Below are 18176 nucleotides of genomic sequence, written 5' to 3' on the forward strand. Positions count from 1 at the left end.
TCCCTACCAGTTCCTTCAATGCGCTATAAAGAACAAACCACTGGTACCTGTTTACATGCAGGACAACATTATGATACATTTTGAACCAATCATAAAATTTTGATATTAGTATGCTACATTGCTGTATATAGTGTGAATGTTGATAGTGTTTTACAGTACATGATCTTTATGCCATCTTTCAAGTACATAGTGAAATAATGAACATGCAGGGTTAATTAAACTACATGTAAGCTAAGGAAATTGTGTATGTACCTACATGACAGGTGGTGTACACATACAGTTTCTACATGACGTTTACCTTATTGTCAACAAAGAGACTGTCAACAAGAAAAGAAATGAACTTCTGTATAATTTTTTTAAAGCAAACACAATTGCAATTATAATTACTGCATGGCAAACAGAGGTTCAGAACTTGCTCTATGCTATGCATTTTCAGTTTTAATGTTGTAGTGACACATATACATACTTCTTGCCATACAAAACTCCAGGTGCTTAAACTTCATCATTAAATTTAAATGTCCTATGGTAATGAATGCATGATCCTTTAGGCAGATATAGGGTGAAAAGATGTAAGCAGGATCAGTTAAATAGTTGTACCAGGTCAAGCAATTGAACACACAGTGCAGTTGAAAGTGTAAGCTATGATAGCTATCTGCATGGTGCCAGTAATATGCCAGTAATTTGAATGAAGCTACACACTGGACAAACACAGATGGACAAAGATGTTGGCAATTTGCCTGCCCTACCACAACAGTGCTATGAGAGTCCCTGTGATGTAAGGCAGTCTAAGAGAGTCCCTGTGATGTAAGGCAGTCTATGAGAGTCCCTGTGATGTAAGGCAGTCTAAGAGAGTCCCTGTGATGTAAGGCAGTCTAAGAGAGTCCCTGTGATGTAAGACAGTCTAAGAGAGTCCCTGTGATGTAAGACAGTCTATGAGAGTCCCTGTGATGTAAGGCAGTCTATGAGAGTCCCTGTGATGTAAGGCAGTCTATGAGAGTCCCTGTGATGTAAGGCAGTCTTGTGAGCATAAGAGTTTGTGGATAAGAACAACAAAAAGGTACGTACATCAAAAATGCCCCAAAAATCAATAAAAAAGGTATGACCTAGGCTGGGATTGGACCTAGGTTGATTATAATCACTTGGGGCTAAAGGAAGTGTATAAACCACCACTGTTTTGTCTTCACAGGAATGTAGCTCAACTTTTCAGTAGTGCTGAGTGCTAGTAGAAAATTCACTATCACAATAGATATTGAAGAATTATTCACGATATGATAATATCACGATAATTACACTTTGAATGGTCTTCAGTAAAATTCTAAGTATTCAGTATTCAATTCATAAATAATCATGCTCAACATAATTAACACCATCATAGATTACTGTTTTCTTTGTAAGGGCATTAATTAGGTAATTAATTGCATGGGGGCCCGATATTTCTACAATTGTTGTTACAGCCTTGCAGCCAAACTTTTCTATGATAAAGCAAGCCAAGTAGCTATAAAACAGTTGAGCCAGCTTCTCAAGCAGCTTTTTTTAGTGGAATTCTAGACCCTTCGCAAAGCGATTGACTAATTGTGTGGGCGGCCGATAAATATACACAGCTTGTTATAGCCTTGCAACCAAACATTTCGTGAATAAGCAAGCCTAAAGAGTTACAAGACAGTTAAATAACTTGGTAATAACGTTTCTAGTAATCTTACAACAATATCGCGATAGTAAGCTGTAATTATCATATCGCGATAATGATTTTTTGATCGCGAGTATCGAACTATCGCTCAGCTCTACTTTTCAGTGATCCCTTCCTTACACCAGTGCCTTCATCACCCTATAAAGAACAAACTAAAACATGTATTGATTGCTACAATAACACTCAAGTTGACAGATGATGGGCATTTAATTTTGCTAAAATCCCACTTTGATAAGTGCCTTCATGCCAAGATACTATCAGCTTAAAGTAAAGTTTTAAAAGGTGTGCATAAAAAGATACTGTTTAGAAAGAAAAAAAGAATTGCCAAAAGTGTGGATTCAAACCCACAACCTCCTACACGCTAGTCATGCATTCTATGAAGCATTTTGTGTTGTGCTTTACAAATGAAGTTTTCTCTACCAGAGGTGTAGCTAAGGGGGGGCAAGGGGGGGCATTTGCCCCCCCATCACTAAATGATTTTTTTTAAACCTTCATCACAAGTTTACCAGTATTAAACTGACACGCAAATGACTGTAAATTATGTACACTACTACGCGGTATCACCAGGTGTTGCTAGTGAATGCGCACACACCAACATTCAACTCGCTCGTGAATCCATCGAACGAAAATATTAGAGACATACTTCTATATTTAGCCTAGATTACTCGCGTGATAGAACATTTTTGAATCTAAAAAGAGTAACCCGCTTCTCCGCGGCAGGAGTCACAACTCACAAGCGACAAAGGAGGCCAGATGACGCTACGAACGTACTGCCTACGAGGTGATAAAGTGTTAGCTAAATAAATGTACCAAGTTTATTTTATCGAGTCGATCACACTGGACCTTTGTACGTACAGCAGTGCAGTCTTTTTTACTTGTCAGTCAGTCAGGTGGATCAGTCAAGCTTACAAGTTCTGCTAGCAGGATTTGGTGCAATACATGACATTTGAATTTCTTGGAGTACAGTTGTGGCACGTGCGATGATGCTCGACGAATATAGCTACCTCGATTGGAAGCAGTCAGTACTGAAATAGTTACGTAGCTAGTTATTTAAGCTGTAATAATACAACACCGTATGTTGGCTAGCCCACCATTGGGTCATTAGCCTTTTTTTGCAATCATGAATGATTTTGAGTGTTTCGTGGGGGGGGGCATGCCTGCCCCTCCATCACCTTCTGGCTAGCTACGCCCCTGTTCTCTACACCTTGACCATCTACACGCTGAAGAGAATGAACAGAAGCACTTGTGAACTCGCTATAATAATCTTAGAGTAGCTGGATGATGAGTGCTTGATTATCAGCACTGATTGTGTTGATTCACACTGAGTTTGGTGAGTAAGTGGCATGACGGATGGACAGACAGACAAACGGACTGATAGCTTTATATAGATATATAGATATGCAATGTATGATCATGATGTACTATTTACACTGTAGTTGATCATGAACGACTGCGAAACTAATGACTACAGTATATGAGAAGAAAACTAAAAAGATAAAGCAAGCTCCAATGCACTTGGAATTATAGTGCTGTAATAAAGATAGATCTAGACCAATTTTGTACAGAAAATTCCATACATACCACTGCCTGAATTGTAAAAATACTGTACATGAAAATACACAAAATTTCTTAGCATTAAAACTGAAAGACACAGAGGTGGTGTAGCATGTCAAAGAGTGAGGGGACTATGAAATGTACAAAGTGGAGTAGAAACATGAAATAGAAATACGTGACTTGCTCTGCAAAAGAACCAGTTAGCCTTTTTTTCCAAAAGTTCAGTTTGTATTTTCATTTCCATGTACTGTATTTTATGTTGAGATGATATTTGGTCAGATAAGGCATACGTGTTTCATAGCACATTGTCTGTATAAGCTTTAGTGCATTAGAACGTAGTTGAATAATTGTAAGTACTACTATTATCATAGAGCCGGTCACGTATATACATTGTAGAAAGTTTGGGGACATACCCCCTCCTACCTGTCCCCCATGAATTTACAAGCTCGAGATACTGCAACACTTTAGACTATTATCACTGTGTTGCTACAGGTGTTTACTGTAAACAAATTCTCACATTTTTTGAGATATGTACACTACAGTATGTTCTATTAAAGCAGCTGCACACTCTATTAGAGTGTCTCATTTTTTTGTGAACTGACCAACAAAGGGAAGGGCACAGTCTCCATTTTCATTGGCTATGTTTCAAGAATATGGTTTAAGTCCTAAACAGGTGCTTTTAATACAGCTGTGAAACAATTTGCCATAAGCACCGTAATAGATAATCAGTAGTTCACAAATTGTTTTCCTTTTCCAGTCTCCATGCATTCTGTTATGCTGTAAAGCAATTAGTATTAGTATATAAACTGTGTAACTCTCCCAGGTTTGACTTTCAAGTAGCCATTTTATCTGTTTATTACTCTGTAATGCTAGCTACAGTGTAGCTATTTTATTAATATCAATGCATTTATCCTGCACTAAAGTGGCAGATTTAAAATAATGGGGTTATGAAATTATGTATGCAAAGCTTATTATAGACAAGGAATAAAAATAATAATAAGGCATCTGAGGACATGCCTCCAGAAAATTTAGAGAAAATCTGAACAGTAAAATTTTAAGATTTTAGCAACTGTGAACAACCACAATGCTTCAAAAAATGAAATAAACTAGGTGCAGGGAATAGCTTGCAACTAAGCTGTAGCTTTGATTGTTCTATAAGAGTAGTTACTCTATTAGAGTGCCATGGTCATTATAATGCAGTGGGAGATGGAAAGTAAAGTATTGCTGTTTAACAGCTATAAAGAATTATTATAGTGCTTAACAGCTATAAATTAAATGTTATTGCATTCTTGCTACTGTCACAGTGGGATTCTGCTATGATAAATTGGTAATACAGTTACTGAGTTTTGGGTGGACACACATGTCCTTGCAAAACCAATAGTGGTACCATAAAAGCTGATGTGTACATGCTTGTTTGTAGTGCTAACAATAACTGTCACTTGGTTGCTAGGAGATACTACATTTTTGCCAACCCAAGTCAGCTTAAGATAATTTCTAATTGGTATAAACATCATGCGAGATGCCATGATGGGGGAAAGTGGATTAGCCATGCAAGACTACTTGCAGAGGTACCTAGTACAAGTATAGAATACTATGAAGTGCATAAAATTCCAAGAAGATTTGGATTCCTGCGGGTTCCCTGGTCGGGTCCTTGATCCCTAGGTCCACTGTTTTTACCTACGTACCCTGGACAAAGAAAAAATCCACACAAATAGCACAATGTTTGCACGTAATGAGTTTTGGGCACACACACACATGTCCTTGCAAAACCAATAATGGTACCATAAAAGCTGATGTGTACATGTTTGTTTGCAGTGCTAACAACAAAAACTGTCACTTGGTTGCTAGGAGATACAAAATTCCAACCCAAGGATTTACCAATGCCACCTCCCCTTTGTGTACTGCTATCACCAGCAGTTGTAACGACTACAGCCTGATGATATGACAGGGGCGGATCTAGGGGGTGGGCTTTGGGGGCTGAAGCCCCCCCCCCCCCCTTCACTTTTAGGCTTAAATTACTTGATCAATATGTTGAGGATTATAATGAAATTTTGTCTTGGCATAATTATATGATCACTAATAATACATCTTTCCAAGTCATTATTAGTGGATTTATGCTAAAGGTTATGCAACAAGGACCCGGATCAGCATTGGAGGTGTACAAGATCGAGATACTCTAATAGAACAGTCACCTAACTACTCTAATAGAACATTCAGTGTAAGCATAAAAGTTGGTTCTGTTATGGAATTTTTCCAAATCTGCCTGTGCCTATAGTGCATTGGTCTGTTTAAAAGGCTTGTTCATCTACTTGTGTAGTTATTACCGGTACTGGTATACTTAATTCAGGTACACAATTTCCATTGAAAATGCTCTCAGATTCAATCTTGTATCATTCAAATTTCAAAATTTTCTAGTTTCAACATTATTATTCTATCATGCATGCAATTATGAGAGGGTGCATCATGTGCTTGGTTGTCTGAAACTTTCCATTAGCAAATACTGCAGAGAGCCATATATATCTAAAGACTGGCAGTATATAAAGTATCTACAGGCAGAAATATGAGTATTTTAGCATCTATCTTACAAAACATTTCCTGGGGGGGCATGCCCCCAGACCCCCCCTAGGGAGGTGGGCTTTGCACACCTCCACCCAAGAGATTAGTACCTTGAGTTAGCTCCCCCCCTTTATAAATCCTAGATCCGCCCCTGTATGATGCAGCTATGTGGCTGTATTTAACCTCAAAACTTTCAATGGAAATTCCCTATTCCAATTCCAACAGTGTAAAGTGCTCCTCTAGCTCACGTCTGTACAATTTGACTTTATGTCTGTACATTTGTGAATGTGTAAGGACATTTGTCCTCAGCACCTTAAAAATTAAATTAAGGTCTGGAATGGTTTGAGTTAGTTAATCTTTGTATAGCTTGTGATATTCAAGTAAATAATACAAGTGGTAAAATTGAGAGGCCATAGAATCAATTGCATAAAATACTGAGTCATGGAAGTTTTTAAAAAAAATGTGCCCATGCATATGCAATATTCCACAGACCTATACACATTCACACAATCTTGATACGTAGTTCAATTAAATAAACATAGCTGCTACCTCACTTTTTGGTTTATCTGAGTCCATCTTATCTGTCTATGTTAGTGCCATGTATCCATCATCAGATCTCTTGCTATGTAAACAAAAATATAACAAAACAAGTATTATGGTATGTAAAAGCGTTGTAAGTGGGTCAGTACTGTTGATCCGTTTGACCCACTGACCCGAATAGTAATCTGGATGGGACCCAGATCTGACCCGCATGTGACCTGGTTTAATTAAAGTAGAGGCGTGCCCCAAGACCTACATTAAAAGTCCACAAGTTCCACTAGTCAGCCCTACATTTTTTTACACTATAATAAATCTGAAAGAAGTGAGTAGCTATGTATTATCAAGTGAGTGTGGCTCCACGTATGTATTATTATGTGGGGGTGGCCCCACGTAAGTTTACATGCACCTACAGAATTTCCAGAAGTTAGTTACCTACATTTCAAGTAGCAACACGGATCTGGTAATGCATGCATGACCACAAAGCACAGCTGGTACAATTCTGATAAGTGGGCATGGCTCGCACAGACAGCAAAGCATATTCCTGAATGGTGGGTGTGGCTTCATGTAAGTTTCTTGAGTGTTTACAACTGCATTTCCATCAATACAATCGAGCTTGCTAACTTATAGTCAAATGTAAGCTCATCCAGGTCAGACCCAGATATTCAGTGAAGTGGATAAGACTAGGGCTGCACCAATTCTAGTATCGGTATCGGTATCGGGCCGATACTGCTGTTTTCATGAAGTATCGGAATCGGCCATTATATTGTTGCAGATACTGATTCTTATCACGTGCGAGAATAAATAACGTTTGTTTGTACTAGCTTATTTTACTAGCATAGTGGACGCCCAAAAGCATCAAGTATAACACTAATAGCTAACTACCAGCAAAACTGTACTAATCTATGCTGAAACCTACGTGTGAAAATGCTTTACTGAGAAAAAGATTGATATACTCTAATAGAACAGTCAATAACTCTAATAGAGTAATCAGGTAGAATTAAGTGACTTGAATACCATGAAATGCACTATATAATAAATGTGTGCACTATGAAGTAGCTACTTTAAGGTACTTGTTATCGGTACTTGTACTTGCAGATACTTCCCAGCTGAGTACTTGGTATTTGAAGTATTGGTGAAAAGTGGAATCGGTGCAACCCTAGATAAGACCCACTTGACCCGGACAAAATGTGACCTAAATGACCTGGATAATCCGGATGACCCGGCCCACTTACAACGCTGGTATGTAAGCTACTGTACAGGTTAACATGTCAATTCATGCAATACCCAATAGACATTTTAGCCATGGTCAATGCTTAACAGCGTTTACCATATTATTATTATATGTGTCCTAAACAATATTCCATCATCTATATATGTAGTCCATGAACAACATTATGTAATTAGTAAGGTTAAACTTTGTAAGGCAGTCAAGTATTTCTATTACATGTATATAACCAGACATTGTGGTTTAGGAGCAAATATAATAGTCTAGAATGGGAACTTTTACTATCCAATTGGTCTGATTACACAAGACCCAGCTTCACCAGTTGCCATGTTATATACATGCAAAATTGTACAAAACTGTTTGACCCAAAAGAAAATACAAGCACATAGCTGCAGTGAGACTCTCACAGGCTTATATGCATAGCTAAATATGTGATAGTCATGTAAGCCTCAAGGGTCAAAGTTTCCATGCACAACTTTTATGCTGCATTTAATACTACTAGTTTTTCAGAACAAAATTATCAGTATAAAAAAAGAAGTAGAGATCTATGATTCTATGCAATTAAAAGTAGTGAAACAAGAGATGAATGATGGCATTACAGCATAGCTCGGTGGGAAAAAACCTACTTTGGCAAGTAATTGTTATAGCTAATGTGCGAAAGAAGAGACTTTTCCACTGAGCTATGCTGTAAGTTTCATTACATTTTATTGCATAGGCCCTCACATCATTTTAAATAAAACATTTTAAAAATACTAGTTTGTTTAATTTAGTGTTGTACATAGCATAGCTAGCTACAGTGTAACTTGTGACTGTTCTATTAGAAAATCATAAATGACTGTTGTATTATGGTGGCTGTTGTATTAGAGCGTCTCGAGTTGGCCATGGGGTGTGCAGCTAGCTACATAGATGAATAAGGGGTGAGTTTACTGTTAAGTAAATAGCTAGATTGTTAAGAGGTGTGGTCTCTGTCAGTTAATACATTAAGTTAAGTACTTAGGACTATAAGCTACTCAACTAGTTGTCATATTCTTCCGGTTTCATGGTCTGCTCAATGGCTGACATGTCCCCATGCAGTGGGTAGAAATACGCATCCACGTAATACACGAGGAATCGTTTTACATATTAGTCTTAGAATATAGTTTAGTTACTGTCAAATAATATAAACATAACAACTACACTGAGACTTGCCTAAAGTGTAAACTAAAACCACAATAAAATACTGTGTCGCTCAATAAAATGAGTCAAAGCCTTTTGCATCTTTCAACCACTTGAGTATCAAAGCCATGAGCATACTGCATTCCCATGATATTTCCTGGGTAATATTTAGATACTGCCTGGGAAATATGCGAGTTAAACCCTGAGGTGTGCCATTGAATGCCCATGCCAAAGTAGTATACTAAAACACAAGACATATACAGCTTTGTTTACTTCAGGTCCTGCACTTCTACATACATACGCTTGGTAGATAGTTTAAGATAGTTATTCTTGATTGGGCTGTGATATCAACTAGAAAAAAATCTGTTTCATACAGTTTGTAGTATTTAGGGTTGTAGCGATACTGATATTATTCGGTACCGATATTGAGATGCTGATATCTATTCCAGCATCCTTCATGGTCTAAAAACCACCTGGGCAACGAAGAGGAGGTCACTAGGTTGTATTACCCAATCCATACAGGAAAATGACAAAATCATTGCAAATTTTATAAATTCCGTCGTATGTTTTGCATAAGTTATCCTTCAGGGCCACTACTGGACATAATAATTATGTGGTCACTCTTGAAGCAGAAAAAGAAGTCTGGTATGTGCTTTGATGAATGAGCCGGCCAGAACATTATCAGATTGACAAGACCTTCAGTGTACATTTGATCAAGGTTTCGATGTTAATTGTGTAAGGGTCAAGTCCTCAATGGTTTCTGAGCTCTTAAGGTGGTTAATTATTGTAACTAAACCCAAAAGAATGAACACTATAGGCATGGATGGTCTTAAAATGAAAAACACTCTTCCATGGCCCTGCAACTGTAGGATATGTTTCTACAATGACTTCCATACACTGCTTCATGTACTGAAAATATTGCTGAGCAATATAATATTAAAAGACTGATATTGGTACTTTGGTAGCCATAAGAAAGGAGGTCAATTTATGATATCTGTCAAAAGGGAATTTTACCCCACTGGTGACACCAGCGAACCCATCGAACCACTCTGCCGTGAGGCAGAGACGGGCAAAAGGCTTGAAGCTCCAAAGAAAAATCCTGTGATAAGTAGGCTTACTTTAGATAGGCCAGGCGATTACTTGGGACACTCCCTGTTTTATTATACAGAAACTCTGTACCTTACCGGGTTGGTAGAATTAGAGGGGCTCTTTACCACACCATGAAAACTAAGTTTTCCAGAGAGAACACCGCTACACCTTGGAGAGAAAAAGATGGATCAAGTACCATGGTGGATTGGCACTGGTTACTCCAATGATGTGACCAATCCTGCAAGAATGCATCTGTTGCTATGGCTTTAGGACGGTACCCAAATTGTAAAACAAGGGAAGTTGTTTGGTCAGGTGAGAAGTAAACAAATCCACAAACTTGCTTTATGAAACTTAAGTTCTCATAAACTGTTGATAAGCTGCCAAAAGGTAGCTGTTACTCTCCCAAACTGGGAAGTGTTGACCGTGGCTGTTTGCCAAATAGATGTGATAAAGACACCATGGCATATTAAATGATAACCTTGCAACTTTGGTGTCTACTGACAACAAAGGTTGCATTTTAAGTTGTCAAAAGGGACAACAATATAGAGACATTACCAAACAACTTTGTGTCGCCTGATGGACAAGAAGGTTTGCGGGTCAGAGTTAATAATGAATCTGAAGGGCCTCAACTTTTTGTCACGGCAGAACACTTCAAGATGGAGGGCCTTCATTTTTTTAGCAGAATTCCTCAATCCACAAGACTTGATGGTCAAATGGATCTGAAGGATCCAGATACCAATCTGTCCAGACCATCAACTTATACAAACCACTAATACATGTACATACTTATTACTTGTCTTTTGTTTTTCTCCACTTTATAGGTTGATGTACTTCTACACATGAACAGCAAATGGCATAACTACGTTTCTCTTCCTCTACAATCAAGTCATCTGTAGTAACACAATAGATGTGTATAATCTTCATAAATATTTGCTGAATAATAAAAGCTTTTCAATGGCATCTCCACGCCTGTGGTCTTTTACTACTACCAGTCGGTTACCTGGTAGATCAAGATCTTCCAATGAAGCACCACAGGTGTACACAACATCTTTCATTATACTTTAGTTAAGTACGCTCAGAAAGTGTTAATTAAACGAAAGGCACAACATATTGTACTCCTCACAAAGTATTATTGTGTCTGTATTATGAGCACATGCTGAACACCTGGAGTAAATGAAAACTACTGGCATGTTGCTTGAATACATCAACAGACATCCTAGTGTGAGATCTTTTGCAATGCTTTGAAAGCTCTGGGATGTTATATCTTTTCAAATTTCTTGAAGATGCATGGGAGAGGATGGGCTAAAGTCTGGTGGTGTCCATCCGACCAGACATGATTACAAACAATGATGTGCAGTGCTTGCCATACGATTCACTACCACCCATCCAAGTCCAAAATTTTTTGTCTTTTTTTGTCAAAAAAGGCAACAAGATCATTAAAAAGTTTATCTATTTTCGTTTTCTTAGGAACCAATGAAGGGAAATTCTTCATATCAGTTTGTCTCTGTGATTCCATCATAATGGTAAATGTATTCCTTAGAGTGGAGGGAGTAGTTGATATCGATGCTGTCTAACTCTTCCCAAAGCCTGAACTAATATTTTATGTGCACCTGAAGGTTTTCGTCCACTTTACTTAGAAAATTCTTGCATGAACCAACGAAAACTTGTCCAGTTCTGTTCGTGACGGTTCAGCAGTAACTGCTATCTGAAGATGGGTGTATCCATTCACTGGACACTGGAGTACTGGACTGGAATACTGGACCCACATAAATATTGCTCAAACATATTTTTTGTCCACAAACACCTTTTTTCAACCACTAAAAGTGATTACATACCATGGGGCTAGGGCTCTCCATGTCTTGTTATATTAAAGAAAAAATTTATCTTTTAACATGTATTTTTATTAACGCTTTACAGCACAAGTATGCCATGCTGAAAGTCTGTAATTAGATGACTGTTTAAAGATGCTAAGTATGTACGTATGTTTGAAAAGTGTTATAGTTTCGGTGGTCTATTTAATAGTACAACTTTGATTTGAACTCTTGTTACACTCACTGTATCAAACATGTATAACCTTACCTTCCTGTTTGAAAGTGTGCACATTGGGAAGCTTAAATGTAACACTGCGTACTCGTTGCTATTTACAAACATTATAAACCAAAGAGCCAGCAAAGCTAGAGTGAATGCGCAGGCTATAGGTGATTTCTATGTTACATAATGTAATTGCATGGTGTAAAATGTATTTTATGGTGTGCTATTTACAAAAGAAGGCTAGAGAAAACGGACATGCATTAACAATGTTAACAGTGCTTGAAACATTGCTAGCAGTAGGCAAACTATTTTTGATAACGAACTGCACAAAGGTTTTAGTGCAGTTTTTTATGATCAATGTACAAGTTTTATGCCTCGTGGTGAATAGTGTCAGTTTTTAAGACACTTTTAAGTTAAGTTTGGCAATAAAATGTAAGAAAATGATAAAAAAACTTGAGTGCAGTAGTCCAGTCCAGTGAATGGATATACCCATCTGAAGATGACAACTGGCTCTAATTATTTGAAATAAACTGCTGCTCAAGAAACGCTTGCACCTATCAGCACATCTGCTTGTCTTGCAAGGGCCGCCACCCCCACGTCTCCTGTCCAGACAGGAGACCAGTTACCCACAAACAGTGAGGCCATGCCTGGCCATGCATACACAACATACACTGCAACTTTGGAACACACTCCGTGCACTGAAGTTATAGGGTACACATGCACTAAACTTTCACAACACACCTCATGCAGTAGCAGTGTAGACAGTGGCCACAATGCATCATACATTGAACCTTTAGAATACAACTCATCTATGGGAGACTTACTTCATGTACACACCCCTTATACTAGTACTTTGGGTTGCAACTCCTACATATTCACGCACTCTCTAACTAAATGAATACACACTCATTGGGCACAAAAGCTCCCCACATACCATTCACTAATCCCCCAAAGTCACCATGCACCCCTGCAGAGCACCTACCACTGCAACTACAAAATCTTATTACAATACATAAGGTACACAGAACCCCAATCAACCTACATAATCTCCATAGGGAACTTCTATCTCACCCCAATCAAACATATGTGACCGGGACTGCGATAATAGGGTATGTGGGCACATGATTTTTGCCTACGTTTTCACATTTTCATTACTTATAACTTTTTGTACCATTATGCTATGGCACTGCAATTTTCAGCTCATAGTAAGCATTTAATTGGCATCATGATACAATTACAGAATGGAAATATACATTTCCGGTACTAAGATATGACCTGTAGAGTAATGGGGTGCACTTTGTGCCCACATGCCCTGTTTTTGCAGGACTGGTCAACATATGTGCAAGCTCTTATTTACAATCTCCAACATGGCTGTGACATTGGCTACACCGGACCACACTTTATGCATTTTAGCAACAAAATCGCCTCCGCATCCTAGCTATCAGACATACTAGATGCTAACATCATTGCAGAATGTCAAACAGGTCGCATTTTGGGTCCTTTCAGAACCCCTCCACTCCTCAACTTCCGTTGTTCAGGATTGGGCTTGGTCCCCAAGCACGATGGGGGCTGGCACGCAATTCACCACTTATCTGCTCCTTATGGGTCCAGCATCAATGATTCCATCAATTCGCAGGACTATAAGCTATCTTACTGTTCATTGGATAATGCATTTGCAATAGTATCCACGTTAGGAAGGGGCGCTTTAATGGCCAAGATAGATCTCAAGAATGCGTTCTGCCTCATCCCAGTGAGACCACAGGACTAGAACCTCCTTGGAATTAAATGGCGTCACCAATTTTACATCGATACCTGCCTCCCATTTGGCCTCCAATCTGCCCCCTTCCTCTTTAACCAACTAGCTGATGCTATTCACTGGTCCCTCCAACACAACCATGGTGTGCGCCATGTTCTACATCTGGATACTGCTGGCTTACCTGGCTCAACAGAATGCTCACACAACCTGCAAGCAATGCTTTCACTCTGCACAACCATCAACGCTCCTGTTAAGACCTCTAAAATTGATGGACCGTCAACCAGACTCACATTTCTGGGGATCGTCATAGATACTGAGGGGATGACCGCCGGTACCTCACCAGAAAGAAAGGCAGACCTCATTTTATCAATTCAGTCGCTTAGGTGAAAGGACAAATGCACCAAATATCAACTACTTTCCCTAGTAGGAAAGCTGTCATTCGCATGCAAAGTAATCCCAGCTGGTAGAATCTTCCTCCGCCGTTTGATAGACCTTAGCTGCACAGTATCACGAATGCATCACCGCCTCCTCTTATGTACAGATGCATACTTAGATCTCGATTGGTGGCTGGCCTTTCTCCCCATCTGGAGTGGAACATTATACATCCTAGAGAGCAGCTGGTCCACCTCCCTATCAATGTCTCTGTATATGGACACTTCTGGCACCTTCGGCTGTGGAGCTTACTGATCTGGACGTTGGATCCAAGCAGACTGGTCACCTGACCAAATAGGCAGAGAAATTGCATGGAAGGAGCTATTTGCTATAGCGTCAGCAGTCAACACTTGGGGCCACCATTGGCCTCGAAAGAAAGTATTAGTGCATTGTGACAAGCAAGCAGTGGTAGACATTTGGAAAAAAGGTTCCACAGTTTGCTTGTAAGTTATGGCCCTTGTCTGCATGCTTTATTTCTGTGCAGCATAACACAACATACATATCATAGTTACTCACATTGATGGCACTAACAATTGCATTGCCAATGCTCTCTCCCGTTTCCAGGTATAATGTTTTCACAGAGTTGCCCCGGAAGCAGCCAACAACCCAGATGCCATCCGTGCATGGCCGATCCAGCTCTTACGGGACTCCTCAGCCACTACCAATCCTTAGGGGTTGCCGCATCAACCAGGAGAACATACCAAGCTGGAGTTTAGGCACTTCATCAATTCTGTGCTCAATATGCTACTGTAGCTTCCCCATCCTCATCACTCACCTACGATACTTCTGCTGCTATATGGCTTGCCAGATATCGTATAAAACCATCAAAGTATACCTTGCTGGCATTTGTCTGGAACACCTAGAGAGAGGCTTTGCAGACCCTACAAAAGACGAACTGCTTCACCTGCTCTGCACAGGAATTAAGAGGTCACAAGGCATATCAACTCACACCCGCCTACCCATTACCATCAGCGTCCTCCAAACATTAAAATCACGACTCCACTTCGACTCTTCTTTCTCTCCCCTTGAGAAACGTCTGCTCTGGGCAGCATTTACCATGGCTTTATATGAGTTCTTGAGAGCCAGCGAATTTGCAACCCCATCCCTAACCTAGCAGTATGTGCAACTGGTTGGCAGTATGTGCAACTGGTTGGCAATAAGTATACAATTTTCATTCAGCAGTCTCCCCTTCCGTTGTGGCCATACAATCACCATTCACACTAGTGGCACATCTACCTGCCCTGTCAGAGCACTGCAGCTATATGTTGAGGTAGTCCTCCAACGTCAGGACAATTCACCAGTATTAAAGGTGGCAGATTTTCCCCATTAAACAGACAGCAGTTCACAAACGCCATTCGTCGCCTTCTGCAGAACACAAGCTACAGCCTGCAGAACACAAGCTACAGCCAGCAGAACTACTCTTAGCCACAGTTTTAGAAGTAGTGCAGCAGCCACTGCTGCTGCAGCAGGCATGCCAGATTGGCTCATCAAAGTCCTTGGGAGATGGAGCAGTAATACTTACCAACTGTACATACACTCCTCTGCACAGATGTTACAATCAGTAACAGCACTCCTTGCCCATGCCAACATTTCCAGTGGGAATAAAGCAGCCTCTGAAGGTTAATCTCAGTTCCTCATAATGGTATATTAGCCCTGCTCGTTGTATGTGTACTGCTTGATATGCTCATTCTGTATGTGTGCTGCTAGATAAGCTCATTCTGTATGTGTGCTGCTAGATAGGCTTGTTGTATGTGTACTGCTTGTTGTATGTGTACTGCTTGTCATGCTCAGTGTATGTGTACTGCTCATTAAGCTCAGTGTATGTATACTGCTTGATAGGCTCATTGTATGTGTACTGCTCAATATGCTCGTTGTATGTGTGCTGCTCATCTTGTTCAGTGTATGTGTGCTGCTTGATATGCTCATTGTGTGTGTACTGCTCGTCATGCTCGTTGTATGCTCAGTGTATCGCTCGATAGGCTCGTTGTATGTGTAATAATTGATATGCTTGTTGTATGTGGAACGCTTGTCATGCCAATGTAACGCTCGTCTTGCTCAATGTATGCGTACTGCTCAACATGCTCATTGTGTGTGTGATGCTGGATTTAGCTTATTACATGTGGGAATCCTAACCCATCTGCATGTACAATGTGGTTATTGTGCATGCATATTGTGCATGCATAACCTTGAGTTTGGGGAAATTGGGAACAGTGAAGCTGCTTGACCAGAATGATGCTTGCTACTTAATAGCTATGGTGATGAGAACATGTCATTAATGCAGAATGCTGTGCACTAACTTTGGTCAGGCACTTCACTTAGCCACGTTCTGGACTGCCCAATATTTTCCCAAATTAGGCCAACCATGTATCTGAGCTTGGGTAAGCTTGGCTAATACAATAAGATGTTAAATGTATTTTATGGTGTGCTATTTTACAAAAGAAGGCTAGAGAAAACGGTATTTTATAAAAGAAGGCTAGAGAAAACGGACATGCATTAACAGTGTTAACAGTGCTTGAAACATTGCTAGTAGTAGGCAAATTATTTTGATAACAAACTGCACTAAGGTTTTAGTGCAGTTTTTGTGATCAATGTACAAGTTTTATGTCTCGTGGTGAATAGTGTCAGTTTGTATGACACTTTTTAGTTAAATTTGGCAATAAAATGATAAAAAAACAGTCCAGTAGTCCAGTCCAGTGAATGGATACACCCATCTGAAGATGACAACTGGCTCTAATTATTTGAAATAAACCGATAAAAAAGTTTGGCTCTATACAACTATCCATGATATCAATACTCCATACAATTATGTCCCTTAGTAATACTGATATTCATGAGTGACATTGCATGCATTGACACATTAATTAACACCTTTTAACACGTTTAACCAGTGACCGGATCACATTATGAAAATAAACCACTAATGAGAATTTGATGTGGGTGCTGGGAGAGCAGGTGATGATGCGAAACTGCTAATCAAATTTCATTGGCTTTATGAATCGCGACTTGACAGTTCACCAGAAATGAAATGCTATCCTCTACTAATAAGATAAATGAAGAGATCGCATCTAGCAAATGCCCTATTCTGAGTTTTACTTTATTCCTAGTGAATGGATTTCACTGCTTTAAAATGATTGTGGGGCTCATTCTGATTGGCCAGCCAATATTTTGGTTGAATAGCCCCATGAAACTTGAGCACTGTCACTAGATGGTGTTAGCGCAAGCCCGGCTGGACACAAGATTACAACTTATCAACCACTTCTCATTTTTCTCTGGAACCAAAAATGAAATTGATATAATGAAGAGCTTGTGCACATATGTTAACGGATCTGCAAAACTGGACATAATCTTACACTTTTCAAATTTCTGTTTATTAAATATTTTATAATCTAGTTACTTAGTGATTACACTTTACTATGCTTAGTGATTACTTAGTTATTGCTTTGATAAGGGACTCTGTCTGACTGGGTAATGCACAGCAAAGCTATAACTATAAATTACTTCTTAGAATTAATACAGAGCTTCAAAAAGATTTTATTAAAGAAGTTCTGTATTATGCGTATTAAATTTTAAGTTCTAATGTTGCAGTATGCCTTTCATGAATACATTATATTATGCAGCATAGACAGTCTGTGATGACTCATTTAAGCAGAAATGTCTCATAACATATAAAAGTGAAAAACAGCAAATGTAAAGCCTTTAATCAATGAAATATAGTAAGTTAAAATAATTGCAACTGCTAAATTGCTTTGATCTTAATTGGACTATTCACCTGCAGCCGGCCTCAAATTTCTGTTTTTGAGCCAAACTTTCTGATATGTAGCCAAACATATACTCTGGCTCAGCTTCAGCCTCATATGCCAAATGATTATTATTAAATTTTGGTAACTACAGTCTTTCAAAGTAGTTGCAACAGTGGAAATTTTATTTGTACAGCAAGTATAGTAGGCCTGTACCTAATATGCCAGCATCATTATTTGTGACTGGGACTGCAAAAACAGGGCATGTGGGCATAAATGACACTCTATCACACAACAGGTTATATCTCAATAGGGTTGGGCAATATTTCAATAAATCGCCAGTATCACAAAAGTAAGTGCTTGCAATACCATTATCGCATGTATTTTGCCTTCACAATATTATCACAAAGGTGA

At 39.1% G+C, this 18176-nt stretch overlaps 1 protein-coding gene across 1 annotated transcript in view; it reads right to left on the bottom strand.

Moving 5' to 3' along the window:
• The window catches only part of LOC136253056 (uncharacterized), a 106434-nt gene that overhangs the window by 81394 nt on the left and 6864 nt on the right, over positions 1-18176 (bottom strand). The window contains exon 2 of the mRNA XM_066045646.1: positions 6352-6419. Within this exon, the coding sequence (XP_065901718.1) occupies positions 6352-6373 (22 nt within the window). The 5' untranslated portion in view covers positions 6374-6419. The remainder of the gene's footprint in view (positions 1-6351; positions 6420-18176) is intronic.

Source organism: Dysidea avara, chromosome 4, assembly GCF_963678975.1.
Source record: "Dysidea avara chromosome 4, odDysAvar1.4, whole genome shotgun sequence".
Taxonomy (NCBI): Eukaryota; Metazoa; Porifera; class Demospongiae; order Dictyoceratida; family Dysideidae; genus Dysidea; species Dysidea avara.